At 34.9% G+C, this 20,084-nt stretch overlaps 1 protein-coding gene across 5 annotated transcripts in view; it reads right to left on the bottom strand.

Moving 5' to 3' along the window:
- Nucleotides 1-20,084, bottom strand: part of Cdc27 (cell division cycle 27) — a 77,285-nt gene that overhangs the window by 47,268 nt on the left and 9,933 nt on the right. For all 5 annotated transcript variants that reach the window (XR_002390554.2, XR_002390553.2, XM_004868648.4 and 2 more), the window contains exons 2-5: nt 14,113-14,188; nt 8,163-8,310; nt 6,130-6,255; nt 908-1,005 (exon numbers count right to left, since the gene is read on the bottom strand). Coding sequence is in view for 3 of the 5 variants with exons in the window: in XM_004868648.4 (XP_004868705.1) it covers nt 908-1,005; nt 6,130-6,255; nt 8,163-8,310; nt 14,113-14,188 (448 nt within the window). In the remaining 2 variants the exon portion in view is untranslated. The remainder of the gene's footprint in view (nt 1-907; nt 1,006-6,129; nt 6,256-8,162; nt 8,311-14,112; nt 14,189-20,084) is intronic.

Below are 20,084 nucleotides of genomic sequence, written 5' to 3' on the forward strand. Positions count from 1 at the left end.
CCCTCTTATTCACTGCAAAGTGCCAACAATGCAACTAAACCTGAATACTGAGGTTTTAGTTTAGAAAAACAACCCTGCTGGGGGACTTGACTCACACACCGACAGAGGGCTTTGCGTGCCTCCTGTGGCACGTGTGCTATAGGTTCACCACCGTCCTAAAGGATAATCTTTTTCTTTTTTTTAAACTATGCATAAGTAAAAATAAAGCCTTAATTTGAGTTTTAAAATTCTGTCCAGTTTTGCTAATCTATTTTTGGACATGCCCAAGTCATCTACTAACTTATTATAGGAGTTTAACCTCTTACGATAAAGATATAAATTTAGGAAGTTAATTTAATTACAAGGACCCTAGTTTTAAATATAATAAATTACAGGGAAACATAAATTTCAGTGTTTGTTTCAAAGCAGAAAACAACTAGATCTCATTGAAGTTGGAGAACTGAAACCCACTAAAGAGTGAACTACTTCTGTGTGTATGGACACATGCTTTAAAATCCTACAACATATAGAGACATTCTCTCTAAATATTGTCTAGGTCTTACTCATCTAAAAGTTTCTGCTCCAGGTACTTCATTGATTTATTTAGAGAATATATTAATTTCTTATCCAGAGAGCAATTTTGGCTAGTATTATACACATAATATAACTCATTCTAGAGAACACAACATATTTAAGATAGACTGGCTAAATAGAGAGTAGTAAATTTAATCTTTGGGGTAGAGTATTAGAAGAGGACATTACTCCTCACTAATATGATTCTAATTTATTTCTTATTCTCCATTTCAACAGTCCTTTAGCTTTGTAAAAATATTTTTATTGCAATTTACACAAGTATCCAAAAATTAACAGGGGAGAGAAAAAAAAAAAAGGAAATGGGGAAACCTCTCCGACACCTCCCCAAACCTACCTATTTCACATAATGATTCAAAGGGAGACCAGAGGAAAGGATTCAAACTAAGGCTCTTTTGGTAACATTCTGATCCTTTGGCAAGGCGGTCTGTCTTGCTGTAAAGATAAACAATACATTAAATAAGGTATAACTCCTAAAGCATTTATTATGAAGACAATTTTTGGTACAGAAAATTAGGTAAATTTTATGTAAGTTCTGAGAGCACTCTTTTTCCCCTCAGTAACTGGAATTGAATCCAGGGCTTGTGCATGCTAGGCAAGTACCCTACCACTGAGCTACATCCCCAGTCCTTTTTACTTTTATTTTGAGACAGCGTCTTGCCACCCTGCCCAGGCTGGGCTTGAACTTGCAATCTTTCTGCTTCAGCCACCTGAATGGCTGGGATTACAGGCATGTGCCATTGCACCTGTCCTGAGAGCACTTGATGGTTCCTTAAACTGTCGATTTCTCCTTATCCCTTTCTGATCTCTATCAGAAAAGTTGAAGTTAAAAGTCAAGGGAAAGCAAGTAAAATATGAATTGAAAGAAATACCAAACTCTCACTGCCTTCTTGATTATTATTTTTAATTTCTTGGCAGATTCCAGAGTTAATGAAGGAGGTATGGAAAACATCTAATTAGTTCATCTTATTTCCTTTTTTTGAGACAGGATCTCACTATGTAGTTCAAGCTGGCCTTGTACTATGTTGCTTAGGTTGGCCTTGACCTTGTGGTGATCCTCCTGCCTCAGCCTCCAGATTGCTGGGATTACCTGTGTGCACCACCATTCCCGGCCTTATTCTTAATTTTTGACATAACATCCCAATGGCAATTCTGAAAGTGATTTAAAATGCTTTAAATATAACATATTTAAATTATCTTTTTTTTTGGTACTGGGGATCAAACTCAGGACCTTGAGGTTGCAAGGCTGGGGCAGGCAGCACTCAGCTACATCCTCAACCCTAATTATCAGATTTTTTAGGGCTGGGGAAGTGGCTGAGTGGCACAGCACTTGACTAACAAGTACAAGGCCCTAGGTTTGACCCCTAGTGCTCCTAAATAATGGGCCGGGGATGTAGCTCAATGGTGTTGTCCCTGCCTGGCAAGCTCAATGTCCTGAATTTGATCCCCAGTATTGCCAAAAAAAAAAAAAAAAAAAATCAGATTCCTTTTTTTAATAAAGTAGGAGTGATGGTGGCTCTTAATGAAAAGGAAAGTTTGTACTTCTTTCTAATCAGGTATGTAATGGTTTGTATTTGGAAAAAAAAGGTTTGCATTTGGAATCTAGACAATAACCATGGGAACATATGTACTTGCAACAATTTGAGAAGTAGAATGACACTACTGCCTCAAGAGCTTTTAAATAGGAGAGAAGGAGTTTGTAATGAGACTCTTTGGAGCTTTCAGGTAAAAAATAATTACCTGATCTAAGGTTCTTTCAAATATTTTAATATTTGAAAAAAAATAAGATATAGCAATTCATCTAAAATCCCTTTAAGGTTTTATAAAGGACCAGATGGCATATAACCAACATCTTTAAAAGAACCTCATAAAGTGAAACTATCAGTTAAAATATATAATCTGTTTACTGTGCCAATGTTAGTGTAATCTCAGAGAACTGTAGAGAAAACTTCGTTGGGGAAGTAGATATTTGTTTGTCTTTTAAATTACCAACAAAGTGGAAAATTTAAGTAAGGTAATAAAAGAAGTTTGCTCCAGGAGTTAAGATCAGTGGTAGAGCACTTGCCTAGCACATGGGAGGCTCTGAGTTGAATCCCCAGTCCTGGGAATAAAAAAGAGAAGAAAACAAAGGAAAAGAAAAAGAGAATAAAAAAGGAGAGGAGGAGAGAGGGAAAGGGAAGAGAGGAGACAGGAGAGGAGGGGAAGGGAATCAGCTGAAGGATATCTAGCTTCTCATGTCTGCCCAATTTAATCCAATTAAATACATGGACAAAGGGAAGCAGGACAAGGAGGTAGGCTTGGAAAATACAAGTTTTGTCAAAGTCTGTACCTAAAACCATGCAGGTGACTTTTCTGAAAGGAAACATGATTGCCACAAGACTTACTTAATCATCTACCAGGGATAGAGATGTTAACAAAAGCAAGAAATGAAAAAAAGGGCATAAAAAGGCCATTTTATGAAAGCAGTAGGGTCAAGAACGGCAAATCAATGGTTAAAAACTTTTAACATAAGTCTAGGTAAAGGAAAATATAGTGCATTGAAATCTCAATATTTGAGGATTATCCTAAGCTTTAAATAATTCAACAGCCACCTCGTCTATATTTTCTTCTTGTAATTCCAAAATAAAGACATTTTCTTTATTCTCAGTCCTCTTCTTTATAAAATCTACTTGGCAAGAATGCCTCTGATAACAAAGACACCTAAATCTATGTACTTCCAGACTTCAAACTTAACTTTCTTCTGCCTACTGGCAGTTTCATCTAGTTTTACTTCTTTAACTAAAGCTTCATATATTCAAAATCAAATTTATTTTTTCTCCCCAAATCTGTTCTCCTTATTTTTATGTTAAGAATATCACTATTTTTATAAGTTCATAGACCCAGAAACCCTACTTACACACATCACTGACTCATTCATTTCCTTGACTTTGATAGCCAAACAGTAACCAAACCTTAATTCATGTACTTTTATCTTCTGCTTAAAGTTTCCTCTTTATTTTCACTATTGTGATGCTTATTGCTTCTTACCTACACTGTCAATTAATGGCTAATGTTTCCCTTTATTTCTTAATTTGTGTTAACCTTCTGTTTTCTTTTAGTACTGACCACAGTCTGCCCATTTATCATCTCCTGTGTTCTCTCCTGCAGCTGATTGTTTTCTGAGTGCAGGGAATTAGATCCTTCTCATTTTCATAATATCTTTTCCCTTTTCTGTTTCCAAGAAGCCCTGACTCCTTGCTTTGCTTGTACACAACACACTTTTATTAACAATTTTTAAAGTTGCCTTGAGTGGGATGTATGAGTTATTTAAACGGTAGAAAAACTGATTTCTAGGCCAGGCATGGTGGTACACGCCTATGATCCCAGCACTCGGGAAGCTGAAGCAGGAGGATTGCTATGAGTTTGAGGCCAGCCTGGGCTACACAGTGAGTTCAAGGCCAGTCTGAACTACATAATGAGACCCGGTCTCAAAACCCTCCCCACTAAAAGAAACAAAAAAACCCCAAAACTGATTTATCCAATGATAAAACTACTCAGTGAAAAATATTCTGTAAATATAATAGGTGACCCTTTGCTAATGAAAAGTCTCTTTTCTAATATTACTTAAATTATAATTTTATTTTACTTTAAAAATTAGCAAAAGGGGGCCGGGGATTTAGCTCAGTGGTTTTGCTGCCTGCTGCGCACGCGCAAGGACCCGAGTTCGATCCCCAGTACCAAAAAGAACAACAACAACAACAACAACAAATTAGCAAAAGGAAAATTCTCTCAACTTTTAATAAGATGGCAAAGCTGCCTGTTTTTGTTTTTGATGATGGGGATCAAGCCCAGGGCCTTATGCACACCAAGCAAGTGTTCTATTATTGAACCACTGAGCTACATTCCCAGCCCTAGCAAGGCTGATTTTTATAATAAATTAGGTTTACATATGATTTGACTAATAGCCCATGAAACATATTTAAAACAAAATTAGTTTCTGCTAACACACACTGATAGGTACAGATGTATGTATAAATGACATAAGAGCTAACTGGGGAAGGAGTCAGGTATGGAATTATAATAATCTAACCTGGGAAATAAAATCTCTAATTTATTCAATAGAGAAATAAAAGGGACAAAGATTAAAGAAAATTAAACTGCTTGGGGTGCTCTAAATTTAGATGGTATTTTTACTAAATGGTGGCTATATACAAAACTTGTTTCCAGCTGTTATGAACATTCATGTGCAAGCATCACCCCCATCAAAATGTATGAGGGATCTTGTTGCTATTTCCACACTAGCACTTGGTACTGTCAATAGTTTCTATCTGAGCCATTGTAATAGATATACAGCGGTATTACAGGGTGATTTTTATGTACTTTTCCTTAATGGCTAATGAATTGGTGCACCTTTTTATCTCCTTATTTATAATCCATATAAACTTCTTTGATGAAGTGTTTATTCAAGTGTTTTGCCAATTTTCTGAGTTGTTTTTACTGAGTCCTTTATATATTTTAGATACAACATATGTTGTTTATGTGATTTACAATTATTTTCTGTCAATCTGAGGCTTGTATTTTCATTTTTTTTGTACCAGAGACTGAACTCAGGACCTTGCGCTTGTGAGGCAGGGGGTGGAAACACTGAGCTAAATCCCTAGCCCCTAGAAGGGTATTTAATTTCTAAGTGTTTATCTTCCTGTTCATATATGGGTTTTTATCATCTAACCCAACTCTTTTAACCAAAGAATAGTATATCATTTCAATCGTCTAAAAGTAAAAGAATATGGTGCTTTTAAACAATTATTTCTATAACACTTTCCCCTTATTAAAATTTTGATTTCACAAATCTACCACCTCCAGTTATATATCACTCTACCAAAATAAATTACAAACATCTCCTTTCTTTTGGAATTTGTTCTACAGATAAGATACCAATTTTGGGCCAGAGATTTTGATCAGTGGCACCACAAGCACAAGGTCCTGAGTTCGATCCCTGGTACCATTAAAAAAAAAAAAAGATATCAATTTTTTTTCTTTCTTTTTTGGTACTGGGAATTGAGCACTCAACTACTAAATTAAATCCCAGACCTTTTTATTTTACTTTTTAATTTTGAGACAAGGTGTCACGAAATTACACAAGGTAACCTCAAATTTTCAACCCTCCTGCCTTAGGCCCCCAAGTAACTGGGACTACAGGTGTGTGTCATGGCATCTAACAAAGATACTCTCTTTACCCAAAATAAAAAATGAACATTATATGCACTCAATTGTTAGGCAGTGTTGTGGTAGCTATTATCACTAATCCAAAAATGGGATTAATATCTTTACTATTTAACCGGTTTAACAATAACAAGGTCATGAAATCAGAGGATCTGTACTAGTCAAGTTTTATTTGATAACACAGATCAAAATAGGTTTTTAGGGCTGGGGATTTAGCTCAGTGGTTCCGCTGCCTGCCTTGAAAGCGCAAGGTCCCGAGTTTGATCCCCAGTACTAAAAAAAAAAAGGTTTTTTTAAAATTACAAGATATTCTCATACAAGAAATTCTTTTTTGGTAGTTTGAATCATTTTACTTACCAATATACATGTCCCAACAGTGAAAGAGTAAAACAGGCTGAATCACCAAACTCAGTAACAATATCATCATGGCTTTTCTGCTTATTAAACACTCCACCAGATAAGATCTGTTCCCCTTCTGCAAGCCTTTAAAATATAAATTTAGATTAAATAAAATCTAATACAAAAAGCACCACATGAAGACATCCTTTATTACAACCATGGAGACAGATAAAGAAAGTTCACAATACTTTTACAATAGTGATAAATGAATCATTTGGGAAGCTAGAAGTTTATGATCTTAAAACTTCACTTTTGTCTTTAAAAAGACAAGTCATTAAATTTAGTTTCCAAATGTCTAAGCAACATATTCATTATTTATGTCAAAAGAAAAAAAAAGATGATCAATTATATTGGGAGAAAAACATGGTTCTTTACCTAATGTGTGGTGCTCCTTAGCTCTACCAATCCTTAAAATAGGAATGTACAAGCCAATTAAACAAGACTAACATGTTTTAATTAAAAATTGCATACTTGGGCTGGGGATTTAGCTCAGGGGCACTGCGCCTGCCTCATCAAGTGCAAGGTCCTAAGTTCGATCGCCGGTACAAAAAAAAAAACAAAAAATTACATACTTGATGGTCTCAGTCATTTGAGGTTTTATGAATGCTATTTGAATAGCATTCATTTTTTTGTCAATTATGTTTTCTTGGTATAGAAAATCACAAACATTTCCCAAAAGAAAAAAATTGCCTGATTTCACAATGTATTTTTAGCACATCAGAGTGCCAATGGTTTCAGTTTTAAATTTTTGATTAAAAATAAAATCATCATGTAGAAAACCGTAAGTATATAGAATATCCTAAAGCACAAGGACCCGAGTTCGATCCCGGTACCAAAAAAATTAAAAAATAAACTTTAGGGCCGGGGATTTAGCTCAGTGGTTTTGCTGCCTGCTGCGCAAGCGCAAGGACCCGAGTTCGATCCCTGGTACCAAAAAAACAAAAACAAAAACAAAACCAGAATATCCGGAAGATGTCCTTTCACTGTCAAGGTAATTTTTATTTGTTTTACCCCAGAAAGACTTTAAAAGCATGTAACTACTTAGGCTCGGTATGCAGTTCAGTGGTAGAACACTTGCTTAGCATGTGCAAGGTTCTAGATTCAAACATCAGCACTACATTTGTGTATAAATGGGCTAAGAATGTCAGTGTAAAAATCAGCTTTGAGACTAAATTGGCAAAATAAATAAAAAAATATATTTTTTAGAATCCAACATTAAAATATTTGGAATTTAAAATTAGTAACAAATGCCTCAGAAATCTCACAAATATTTTAACTATCATTAATTAAAAAGTCATCAGTCATTGGACAAATAATATAGTGATTTGTAAGTACGTATATGATGATTTTATGAGACTTATTTGTATTCTCCAACGGTGAACCTCCAAACAAAATAGAGGATTTTATAAATATCTGTTCAGTCACTTTTACCAGTAATCTATCTTTTACAAGGCAGAAAAGTTTAATAGCTGTATCTTCAGCTACCTCTTTGGAATAGGCATAGCTGACTTGGTTTCACTATAATAAGCAGAAGAAGTGCTCTTCTAATTGCTCCCTTGCTTCAAAGGGGTGGGCAGTAGTTTCCAAATAAAATGATCTTGAAAGGTAACTATACAGTCATATATACACATTATTCTGGAATGAAAGGCCAAATTTTCAGGCTTATTCAAATTGGTTTAACACTAAAAGCAAAGGAAAGGAAATGATTAATAGTAATCATTCTGAAACGGCTAAGAATTATTTATAATTTAAGCTTCTTCAGAGTTAAATTCTGCTATTTATCACCATAACAATGATATATCTTTGTAACAAAAATAATGCTATACAGGCTGGAGGGTAAACATTTCAAATGTTACTGAAACAGACAAATTTCTACTACCTAAAAAGAGGGAGGGGAGTCAATCTCAGAATTTAATCTGTCAGAAGAATTTCATCCAAAATTCTACCATGTAAGTAGAACAAAATTACCCAGAGAAGATTTTAATACTTACTTGCTGAGATCAACACAACATTTTGCAAGCAGGTATTTACACTGTGGTGTAGTACAACTGTGACCTTTCAAGAGTCTATATGCTTTGTATGCCTTTCCTGAGCGGTAATAACAGGTTGCCAGTAAAAACAAGGCTTCTTCTGAGTGTACTAAGAACAGATATTAAAAAAGAAGAAAAAGAAATTGGCTATTGTTCGGCACATTGAATGATAATTAGTTTATCTGGCAATAAAGTTTAGCAATGAAAAATTAGGCATGTTATTTAATCCAAAATAATTAAATTTGAATTATAAAGAAGTATGTTGCTAATAGAAAAGTTAATTCTCCAGTTCCTGAATGTCTTATCTCTACAAGGAATCAAGGAAATAATACAATAAAGACAATCATGGTATTCTCCGTAAATCTTTAAGAAAAGCAAACACACACATACCCTCTTCCTTTTAAACAGACTACAGTAAAGCAGTATCTTGTTTTTAGGTAGACTTTTTCTAATATACCCTTTGGGACTACAGAAGTCAGATTTCACTAGAGAGAAAAAACTGAGGACAAGCAAAACTAATTAGCAATTTGAAAAAATTCCTCATTAAAAAGATCAGACAAAAAAGTTTCCAATACTGTATGTACACACACTAAATTATACTCAAAATGAAAAAATTTTCTAAATTGTGGGTATAGACATCATTTTTAACATTCAGTTGATATTTATAGTAATAACTAAATTGTTCTCCAATGGCAAGAACTGAGTTATTCAACAATCTGTGCCCTATTCTTTACATTAGAAAATATTTCCTCCTTTCTTAATGAAATGTGGCATTTGTCCTCTTCCCCATTTACCCTGTATGGCTTCCAAACCAACTATCACTTCACTTCTATCTTCACAATCTCCTAACCATGCCAGATGAGTCTACAGAGGTAACAACAATGAGAACTGAGAAAAGGGATAAATCACAAATCTGTGCTTATGTGTAATAATCCCAGAGGGCTGATTAATATTCTAAGCCAATGGTTTTTCAAGTGTGGTCCCTATACCAGAGACAGTATGATTTGGAAATGTGTTAGAAATGAAAACCCTTGTGCTCTCCATCAGACCCCTAAATCAGTAATTCTGGGAGTGGAAACCAGTAATATTTAACAAATTCTTCAGGTGATTCTGGAGCATGCTAAAGTTTGAAAACTACCGTTCCACAGTATAAGACAAACTTGCCACATTTTCCTGAAAAGCTAACTTAATTCTAAGATTTGGGATTAAAAAATTGAAATTTTACTCTTGTAACTTTTTTGTCATATACTTTACAATTTCCCATGAAATACTAGTGCAAAAAATAATATAGAGTAAATAAGAAATTTTGGTACATTAATGGGAAGTATAGTAGTATTAGTGTTACAGGTTCAGAAAAATGATGGATCAGCTCTACTGCATTAGGAACAGATTATTAATTTCACTGAACTATAATGCTAATTTCATGAGTTCGAAAGTCATATCTTCTAGATTTTGCAAATGTCTAGTTTTCTGATGCCTTATAAATTTTTTTAAAGCTATTGATTATACCAATAAACAATTGTTTCTAAAAACCAGTTTAACTTCCAGCAACCATAATGCTTTACCAACATGTATATACTTGTTTATGTATATACAAATTCATGTATATACAAATTCAACCTCCCCTTTTCAATCCTCCTTCCAATAAAGCTCCTCTTCTTACCAGCAGAGTAGACCTCAAAAGTGGAAAGGTGTTTTGAATGTAAGTCCAAAATAATTAAGAAGGGTTTAACTTTGCATCCTCTAGATATATTTCTATCAAACAGGAATGTGAATTAGTCTTTCAATGTTTTTTTTTTTAGTACCGGGGATCGAACTCAGGACCTTGCACTTGCGAGGCAGGCGCAGTGCCACTAAGCTAAATCCCCGGCAATTTTTCAATGTTTTTAAGCTATGTAGATATTCCTTCTTTGTGATATGCTATATAATCTAAATTGAGTACCCTTTTAAATTGGAGAGAGACTTAATCTTTTTTTTTCTTTTGCAGTAATGAGAATTAAATCCAGGAAACACTGAGCCACCCTGTCCCCTTCATTGAGACAAGGTCTTGTTTTGAGTCCAGGCTGGCCTTGAACTCAGTATATTAGTCCAAGTTGACATCAAACTCACTATATAGCCCAAGCTGGCCTTAACTCACAATCCTCCTGCCTCAGCCTTCCATAATGCTAGGATTACCAGCATAGCCACCACGGCCAGTTTATCTTTTATGTTCTTAGATCAACTACTACTGTAGTCCCTCTTACGTATGGATGATACATTACATTCTAAAACTGTCTTATGGATATATTAAATAAAAAATAGTGCTAATCCCTATGTATACAGGCTGAATATTCCTTATCCAAAATGCTGGTTTAAGATTTCAGAGCTTTTTTGGATTGTGGAAAATTTGCATAATTTTACTTGTTGAACATCCCTACTATGAAAACTCCTGATTTTCCAAAACCTGAAACTTTTTGGGTGTCATAACACTGAGAGATAGGAAGAAAATATGCATCATACATAGTAAGACTAAAAAAAAATCTGAAAAGCCACTGTATTAGGATAAGCTAGGGGAGGGAGAGAACTTGAAAAGGGTTTCCTATGTGCCAGAAACTACAGTGGACATACATATTACTATAGGTAGTCCTTCAAACTATCTTGTTAAATAGGTACTGTGCTTGTTTTAAGGATAAGGAAAATGAGGCTCAGAATAACTTCTTGCTTTAGATCAAACAGCTAATGAATATGAGTTGAGATTCTCTCTTAGTCCATTCTGCTATTCTTTCTTTCTTAGATCAGAGTCTCAGGCAGGTTATGAATCTCTTTGGAGAAAGACAAATGGGTGACAAGGAATTAGTGAGATAAAAATATTATTTCAAGAATTTAACTTACAGATCACACTCATAAACTTCTTTAGCCTGCTGGATGTTTTCCTTAAAACACAAGAGTTATCACCAGTGGCACAGGAGGCTACTGAGCAAAGGGGCAAAGAGGTTACACTTAGCCTATTAACTCTGATCAACTGATATTGAACGCTATTGACAAAAATTTTGAGGTTGATTCAGTGGAAATGAGAAGTGTGGTGAATTAGTGATGCCTTCTATGGTGGCAGGTATTTACTACACTTGGTAAAATGTAAAATGTAATCTGACAGATTTATTGTCTGTGGGCACCGTTCTCGGTTTTTTATCTGTAAAATGGCAATATTTTGTAAGATTATTAAAAATTAAGAAAATGCTAAGTCCTCAGATCACCTAGTATATAGTGAGAAATCAATAAATGGTAGAATATTGTCATCATTATTGAGCTAGGATAACATATGTTCTCACTTCATTAAGACTAAAATTTTCCCTCATATAAATATAGTTAATGAGCTGAGTGTGGTGGTGCACACCTGTATTCCCCACACTCAGGAGGAGGCAGGAGGATCCCCATGAGTTTGAGGTCAGCCTAGGCCACAGTGAATTCAAGGCCAGCCTGATTACACAGCAATACCCTGCCTCAAAAAACAAACAAACAAATGAAATACAGTTGAAGTGGTGAGGTCCTAAAGAGAGAGATTAAGCAATTTTCCAAATATCAGGCTCAGACAGAATATGAATTAAATAGCTTTATGTGGACCAATCTAGGAATTCGGTAATTAAATTTATGAGAAGCCAGGTGTGGTGGCTCACACCTGTAATCCCAGCACTTGGGAGGCTGAGGCAGGAGGATCCCCATAAGTCGAGGCTATCCTGGGCTACACAGTGAGTTCAAGACCAGCCTGAATTACATAGTGAGACACTGTCTCCAAAAAAAAAAAAAAGACAAACAAATAAAAACCAAAAAATTTATGAGAAGATTTAACCATCTGAATCCTAAATGCATAATGTACAATGTTTAGGAGGTTATCTCTAATAAAATAGAATCAACCTCCTTCCTACCCCCTCCCTCTTTCTTTCTTGCTGAGGATCAAATCTAGGACCTTATGAGTCCACCACTGAGCTACACCCCAGCCCTGCCTATTTTGTAAGCAAATTTAAAATATTAAGACTAGAAATGTTAAGACAACAGAACATTGGGTTGCCTAGGCATAAATGAAAATATATTTAACTAAATTACAATATACTCTGCTTTTGCATAATGAAGTGGAGTAGGGTAATCTATTATATTTTCTTTTTAAGCCACTCTCTTCTCACCCTTCTAAATCATTTCACTGGGACCTCAAACCCCTGCTGCAAGGATCTTCTCCACTCTTCTCACTGAACTCCAATTCTCTCCAGGGCTCCATTAAAGGGATGCTTATTTCCTTATGTGCCTCAGAACTGCCTACATAGTAATTCTGATCAAGATATGGTTCATTTCTGCTTTGCTTCTCAATATAATCCCAAACATTACTTCTTGTCCTTTCGTGAAATTTCTTGTTTGTGAGGTTCAGACCTTTTCCTCATAACTCTCCTCATGAAACTCACAGCACTCTAAGACTTCTACATCTGGTTCATGGTCTTCCTCCCCTAAATTACTGTCATACATCTCCCAAATCAGCAACATCTAGAATTTGGTACCATCTCTCTATCCTCTCTTAATTACCAGCCTCCTCTGCCTCAACTTTTCCTGACCTACACCCTGTCTATATTCTTAATATTCTTATCTCTTGTCCTTTTGTGAAACATGTCTGGTAAACTACTAATTATCTACCTTCTTAATGTGTGCAGTTGCATTACTAAGCATTTATTACTAGAGAAAGATCATACCACTGAGTATAAATGTTCCAGCATTAATACCAAAATATCTCAAAAATAAACCCTATCTACAAACAGTAAAAATAAAAATTCTTTGTAAATAATCCAATGGAAGCATACACAAAAAGTAGAAAAACTGAATTAAATAAGCACATGAATAAAAATAAGGCAATAAAAAAATAAGGCAATGTTTTTGAAAAAAATACATATTTCTTTTTAATACTTCCTTAAGATGTCAATACTTCCTGAATGAATTTATAGACTTATCTGGCTACAAGCCAACACTGATTAAAACCTTTGTGCAGGAGCCAGGGATTTAGCTCAGTGGTTCTACCACCTGCCTTGCAAGCGCAAGGTCCCGAGTTTGAGTCCCAGTACCAAAAAAAAAACCAAAAACCAAAAAAAACCACAAAAAAACCCCCAAAAAAGCTTTGTGCAATTTCAAAGCAGTAATGAAATGTACATAAATAAATAATAATAAAAAAGAGTGAAGATTTATAATCTTATAACGTTGGTGACACCCCAGATCATCACACCTTTCTCCGCTGGATTAACAAGTAGACAAAAGATAATCTGTTATAGAACTGATCATAACTTTAACTTGTAAATTCTATTTTAAAAGTATAAATTCAAAGAAATGACTCAAGGGGGAAAAAGCCACATACAATTATCTATACCACCACTGTAATTTAATGACAAAATACGCATTATCAAAGTAATGGTTATTGAGTATTTATACCATGTTAGATGGCTGTGTCAAGTGTTTAAAATATATTATCTCATTTTTCAATTCTAAGAGGGAATTATTTGTATTTTATAAATGAAAAAATCTGTAATACTCATCAAATAACTTGGTTAAGGTTATACAAATGTATATTTAAGTGATAGGGTTTGTAGCATAACTATAGACTCTAAATCTATAAAGTTAGCTTCAGAATATAGACTGTTCTAATGAAAGACAAACCCAGGAAGAAAATCCTAAAGATTAGAAAAGGATTAAGTAAATCATAGTCTATAAACCCAAGTCAACTCTACAGTTATTAAATTTAACATTAAGGGAGCCACACAGATACAAGATGATATTTTTAGGAACTAGTGTCAATTATAAAGAAAAAACAAGAAAGTGACACCTAGATTCCTGTTAGTCAAACAAATAAAAGGATTCCATATATTTTATTTATTTATGACTATACAAATGAATAGTTGCAAACCTTCTGCATACAGTCGTTCTGCGAGGAAAACTGCATCTCGGTAAGCATAGTGGTTTAGTGCTTGCCATATAGCAGCCTGTAAATGGAAGAGAAAACACATAACTATACATACATATATACAGTTTCAAAGTTACTCTTAGCATAGTACAGAGCTTTAAACATAATACTGAAGCTAATATCCCTAATTTAAGGGACAAACCCCATACAGCAAATTCCATAGTATGTTAGATAAGACTCTTCAAGTATGGCTCCTAACATATCTGCATTTCTCAACACTAAATGGACTTTAGGCTTCTGTGCCTTTGAACCTCCTTTTTCTTCATCAAGGAATGTTGCTGACTCCCTCACGAACCTCCCCCAGTAAATTGCTCATCTAAAGATCTAGCTTAATTATTATGTACTCCATAAAGCTTTCTTGGCTCTTCTTTAGCCATTTTTTTAACACACTTTTAGTAAAACATTCACACTATATTACAGTCATTTGCTTACAGGTGTGCCTACCCAACTAAACTGCAGGCTTTTAACAGCAGTAGATCTCAACACTTTTCATGATACACATGAAAGAGATGTTCAAATTATGTCATCCTCCCACAAAAACTTCCCCACCTATTACTTTAAGAGCTACCGAATTCTCATCACTCAAGGAAGCATACAAAAATGCAAATGAGTAAAGTTACAATAGGGCTAACCTTTAACCTATTTGGATTAGGCTTTCATTTTTAGAGTTATAAAACACATAAAGCATATAAGAGATAGAAAAGCATTTTAAATTAACAAGAACCAAAAGCCATTAGATCCATGCACTAACCACCTGTCCCAAGAAATAAATTATCACTATGTTCAAAACCCGCCATGGGTTCTTCTCCCTCATGTGAATAACATAACCTCTTCCTGCCCTAAAGAGGCAACTACTATCCTTAGCTTTAGTTGCATTTTCTTTTGTTTTTTGGGTTTTTTTGGTACCAGGGATCGAACTCGGGACCTTGTGCTTGCGAGGCAGGCAGCAGAACCACTGAGCTAACCCCAACCCTGTTGCCTTTTCTTTTGGTAGTTTTCATAATTTTATACAAATATGTATCATCCCTAAGCATTACAACATTTAGTTTTCCAACTTTTCTTTCCTTTTTTTTTTTTTTTGCAGTATTAGGGATGAAACTCAGTGCCTTTGGACTGAGCTACATCCCTAGGCTTTCCTTTATTATTGTTCATTTTGTGACGGTCTTGCTAGGGCCCTTAATTGCCCAAGCTGGGCTCCAAAATACAATCCTCGTGCATGAGTTTCTCAGAGTTCTGGGATTACAAGTGTGTGTCATTACACCTGATTAGTTTCCCAACTAAATAAAGAAATCCTATTGCATATATTCTGCTGTGACTTACTTTTAAAACCCCCTATATACAGTTTTGAAAATTCATGCTTGATGATGTGTGTAGGTATAGTTCATTTACTTTTATTGATGAATAAACAATATTTTTTAAAAAACAACATTTTCATTCTATAAATATACCAAAATATATTTTATGGATTTTACAGTATATAGACATCTGGATCATTTCTAGAGGCTCTTATTTTTAAACAATTACAATAATACTGTAACAAACACTTGTTTGTACATCCCTTAGAGTACATCTTCAAGAATCTTTCCAACCCAGGAGTGGTAGTATATTCCTATAATCCCAAAATCCTGGGAGGCTGAGTAAAGAGAGGAGGACTGAAAGCTTAAAACTCACCCTGGGCAATTTAGCAAGATCTTATTTCAAAATAAAAAATAAAGAGCTGGGGCTACAGCTCAGTGCAAAGGCTAGAGGTACAATCCAGGATACAACAAAAACCACCAAAAGCAACAACAAAAAACTCCAAATTAGAATGTAGAACATCGTATGTAGTTAGGGTCTTTGAATATGTCTATCTTTTCTAGGTAATGCCAAATCATTTAAAAAAAATCATTACTTTAATTTACATTTCAATTAACAATGTAAATTCCTGTTATTCCACAGCCTTGCCTATACTGTGTATTGTCAAACTTAAATTTTTACTGGTCTGATCGGGTAAGAGCCTCCAATTTAAAAAAAATTCACCAGGCTGGCATACTAGTCAAGCTCTTTACCACTGAGCTACATCTCTAGGCTGGTAATAAAAGATACCTCACAACTCAACAACAATGTGATTTTCTAATTTTTAGTATGTACACCAGTTCATAATCTGTTGAATGACTTAATAACCAGTAAAAATCTGGTTGCCCACCACTAGGTAATATTATGACAGCACATCTAGATTACATTAAAAGAGTGGTAGAGTACTTGCCTAGCATGTATGAGGCCCTGGGTCAGATTCCCAGAACTGAAAAAAAAAGTGATTAATATGCCTTGGATATAGTAAAGGCTCAATTCTGTTGAACAAACAAGCAAATATTTAGTAACATTGAACACTGCTAATTATAATTTTTAAACTAAAACTTCTAATAGTAGTCTATGCTCTAACCTTACTTTCTCAAGAAAGAACAGTAATGAATTTAGCTTGGAATCTCCAAAACCTGTTTTAATCTTATCTTTTTTATACAGCTTAAATTTTATGAATGCTTGAAGATGTTCAACTTGACCATTCTCAAATCAACCAGGTAAAGGAGGAATGTGAATTTAAACTTATTTTCAAGTAAACTATAAGATAGGCAGTATTTTTTCTGCTCCAGTGTTAGTGTTCTTAACCTAATCATTTCCTGTTGCTTTAAAGAACAACCTAATTAAACCTTTGCCATTCACTCAAGTAGTCCACAGAGCAGCAATCCTAAACTACCTGGAACCTTTCCACGCATGTAGAATCTCAGATCACACTCTAGATCTACTAAATTTTGAATATGCACTTTTAACTGGTTCCCCTACTGATGTATATTAAATTAGAATGTATATTAATGATATAAATTAAGATATATAATTATAATAAATATAGAAACAATAATAAATTAAATGCATATTAAAGTTTGAAAATAAATGATCTGAAACAAGCATGTCCTTTCATATGCCTGGGCTGCAGTGAGTGAAGAGGAATTTTCTTGTTCCACATATATATATAGTTAATATACATATAAAACAGGGCTGGGGATTTAGCTCAGTGGTTCCGCCCCTGCCTTGTAAGCACAAGGTCCTGAGTTCAATCCCCAGTACCAAAAAAATAAAAAGGAGGAATATACATATAAAACAAAATTTCATGTGTTTATTATAATATTAAAAATAAAAAGAGGACAAGTAGCCTGTGGGCTATTAATTGGACATGCTTGAATTCTAAAAACTTTATACTAAGTAATAATTTCCTTGCTCAACAGTATCTTCAAAACCAAGAGGTTGTCTCACCCAATGGTAATCCAAGACAATACGAGCAAAGTAATTTCTAGTTCTCCAAGCCGTGTGCCTTTTCAATTTGTTTGGTGGGGAGACTGAACCCAGGACCTCAATGTGCTAGGTAAGTACTCTACCACTAAGATATACATCCTCAGTCCCCAAGTGTTTTTCTTTTTGTTTTTTTCTTTTTAAGCAAAGATATAAGGTCTGGGGTTGGGGATGCTATCTTAGTCATAGAGAGCTGGCATCATGCTCAAGGTCCTGAGTTCCATTCCCAGCACATACAAACATATACATACATACATACATACATAAATGCAAGCTTGAATCACCCCAGTCCCAAGGCCTCTTGTAGGTCTTCATATATCTTCTTGGTCTTTTTTGTTTTGTTTTTTAATTTGTTTTTGTTTTTTTGAGACAGGGTATTGCTACATACCTCAGACTGGCCTTGAACTCATTAAGTAGTCTAAGCTGGCTTCAAACTCATGACAATGTCCTGCCTCAGCCTCCTGAGTACTGAGATTACAGGCATGTGCCACCACACCTGCCTATCTTCTTTTAACCACAGCCATTCCATATCAGTGGAAATTAATCAGGAATACCATTCTCCTATCAATCCTTCCAACTTAGGTGGGCTACATACAAGTCTTTCTTCACTCTGAAATTTAATGTCAGCTTCTATTGTATTTATTTTCTTCCAGTATTTTCAGAAGGAACTGCCATAGCCAGTAATGTGTTATATACACAATAGTGTACATAAAAACATGAGTTTCTAAACTATTCTAAATCATAGAAATCCTAGGATTTCCAGATACTTAAGAACTCTGTACTAAAGATAATTTGTTACCAAAAAGGCTAATTTATCCCAACAGCCCCACAATTTCCAGAAGATCAAAGAGTTCAAATAATTGTAATTTCACCATATTTCAGTTTCTGCCAGTAGCTGTATATACTTGTTCTAGAATATCTCCATACAAATTAATCCCATAATGATCCCCAATCTCACAGAAAGGAGTATTTACAATACTGAAATATATCACACACTAAAGGACTTGTCCTCTCTATTACTTGAGAAATAAAGATGGTATATAAGGGGGAAAAAACCCAAACATAAAAACTCAGAGGGCTATTAAATACAATTAGAGCCTGTTAGGAAAGTTTGTTAGATTACAGTAAGAATCTTCCTCTATTAAAGCCACTTAAATTTTAAAAAGCACCAAATATAAGTGGTGCTGGGGGGTGGGTGGGAAAAAAGAATAGGCATGATACGTACAGGTGAAAATTTCCTATGAGTTATCATTATGTCTTATTTAAAATGTACCAATAAATGTTTTGCTTCAAAAGAAAAAAAAAGTAGTGCTGAAACAGCCAGAACCTCCAATAAAGTCTACCATATTTGCTGCTGACAACTCTTCCACATACCACTGACCAAGAATTTTACTTTTATTTCATTTTTATTGGTATATAATGATTACAATCATAGTAGGGAATTGGTATATGTAGATAACATATTTTAATCCTTTTTTCATGCCCTTCTCCTTCCTTCCCTCCCACCTTTCCATCTCTTTGTCCTCTTCCCATTTGAAAAGATCTCCTTACTTTTAATACCATATCCTCCTGCCTCAGCTTCTAGAATGCTAGAATTACAGGTGTGTGCCACCACACCCAGCAGTTTGCATGTATTTAAAACCTGCATAGTCTTATAGTACATATTTGGGGTTCAGTATATATACACGTATGTATGCCTGCATTTTGTTTAAAGGAAAAGATAAGGGGTTACAACTAATCTAGAAAGGTCCTCTCTCTTTTGGACTTTAAGAGACCCTACAGTATTAGTGCCATGAGAAGCACTGCTGTCACCAAGACCAGGAGAGGTGTTCTTACTGAAATTAAAAATGTCTTGCAAGTCACAGATGCTATGTAAACAAACAATGAAATAATGAATGCATTAGTAATTCAACTAGGCACATTTTGGATCAAAAAGGTTTGAATGGATTGGCTTGTGAATTTAACAATTATTTACAGAATTGCTCCTAAGGAAAGGTTAATCTAGAATCTATGCCCTCTTTTCTGAATCTCAGTACGTGTGACAATTTTCTTTCATTTAAACTTTTTTTCCTTTTTAGGATTCACATTATTTATTACTGAACCAACCCACTATTGTAGAACATAGAAACAAAGAGAAAAAATCAGGTTCCCAATACATCATGTCCAACTGTCTAGATGGTGGTAATATTTTCAGCTTGATACAGTATAAATATGTGTCATCTCATGTGCAATTCCTTAGACTCAGCTTGGTTCTTTTCCAAAGTCTCTTCTTGAGGTGTACCTGATTTTACTATCAGTTTTCGTCTGAATCCTTTTGGGAATGGGACAATTTTGGTTTTGTTTCTTGGCCAAGAATAGCTTGTTCTGGAAAGCCTTTTGAGAAAACATCCTGAGGCAGGAAGAGAAGCATGCACATCATGATGTTGAAGTCCCCCCCACCACCACCACTTTGGCAGTACTGAGAATAGAACCAAGGGCCTTTGTACTGAGCTACATCCCAAGCCCTTTCTACAGTTTTTTATTTTGAGACACAGTCTCACTAAATCACCCAGACTGGGCTTGAATTTAATAATCCTCCTGTCTTAAGCTCC

This window comes from Heterocephalus glaber, unplaced genomic scaffold, assembly GCF_053883595.1.
Source record: "Heterocephalus glaber isolate CG9 unplaced genomic scaffold, H.glaber_assembly_v1.0 deba00001813, whole genome shotgun sequence".
Taxonomy (NCBI): domain Eukaryota; kingdom Metazoa; phylum Chordata; class Mammalia; order Rodentia; family Bathyergidae; genus Heterocephalus; species Heterocephalus glaber.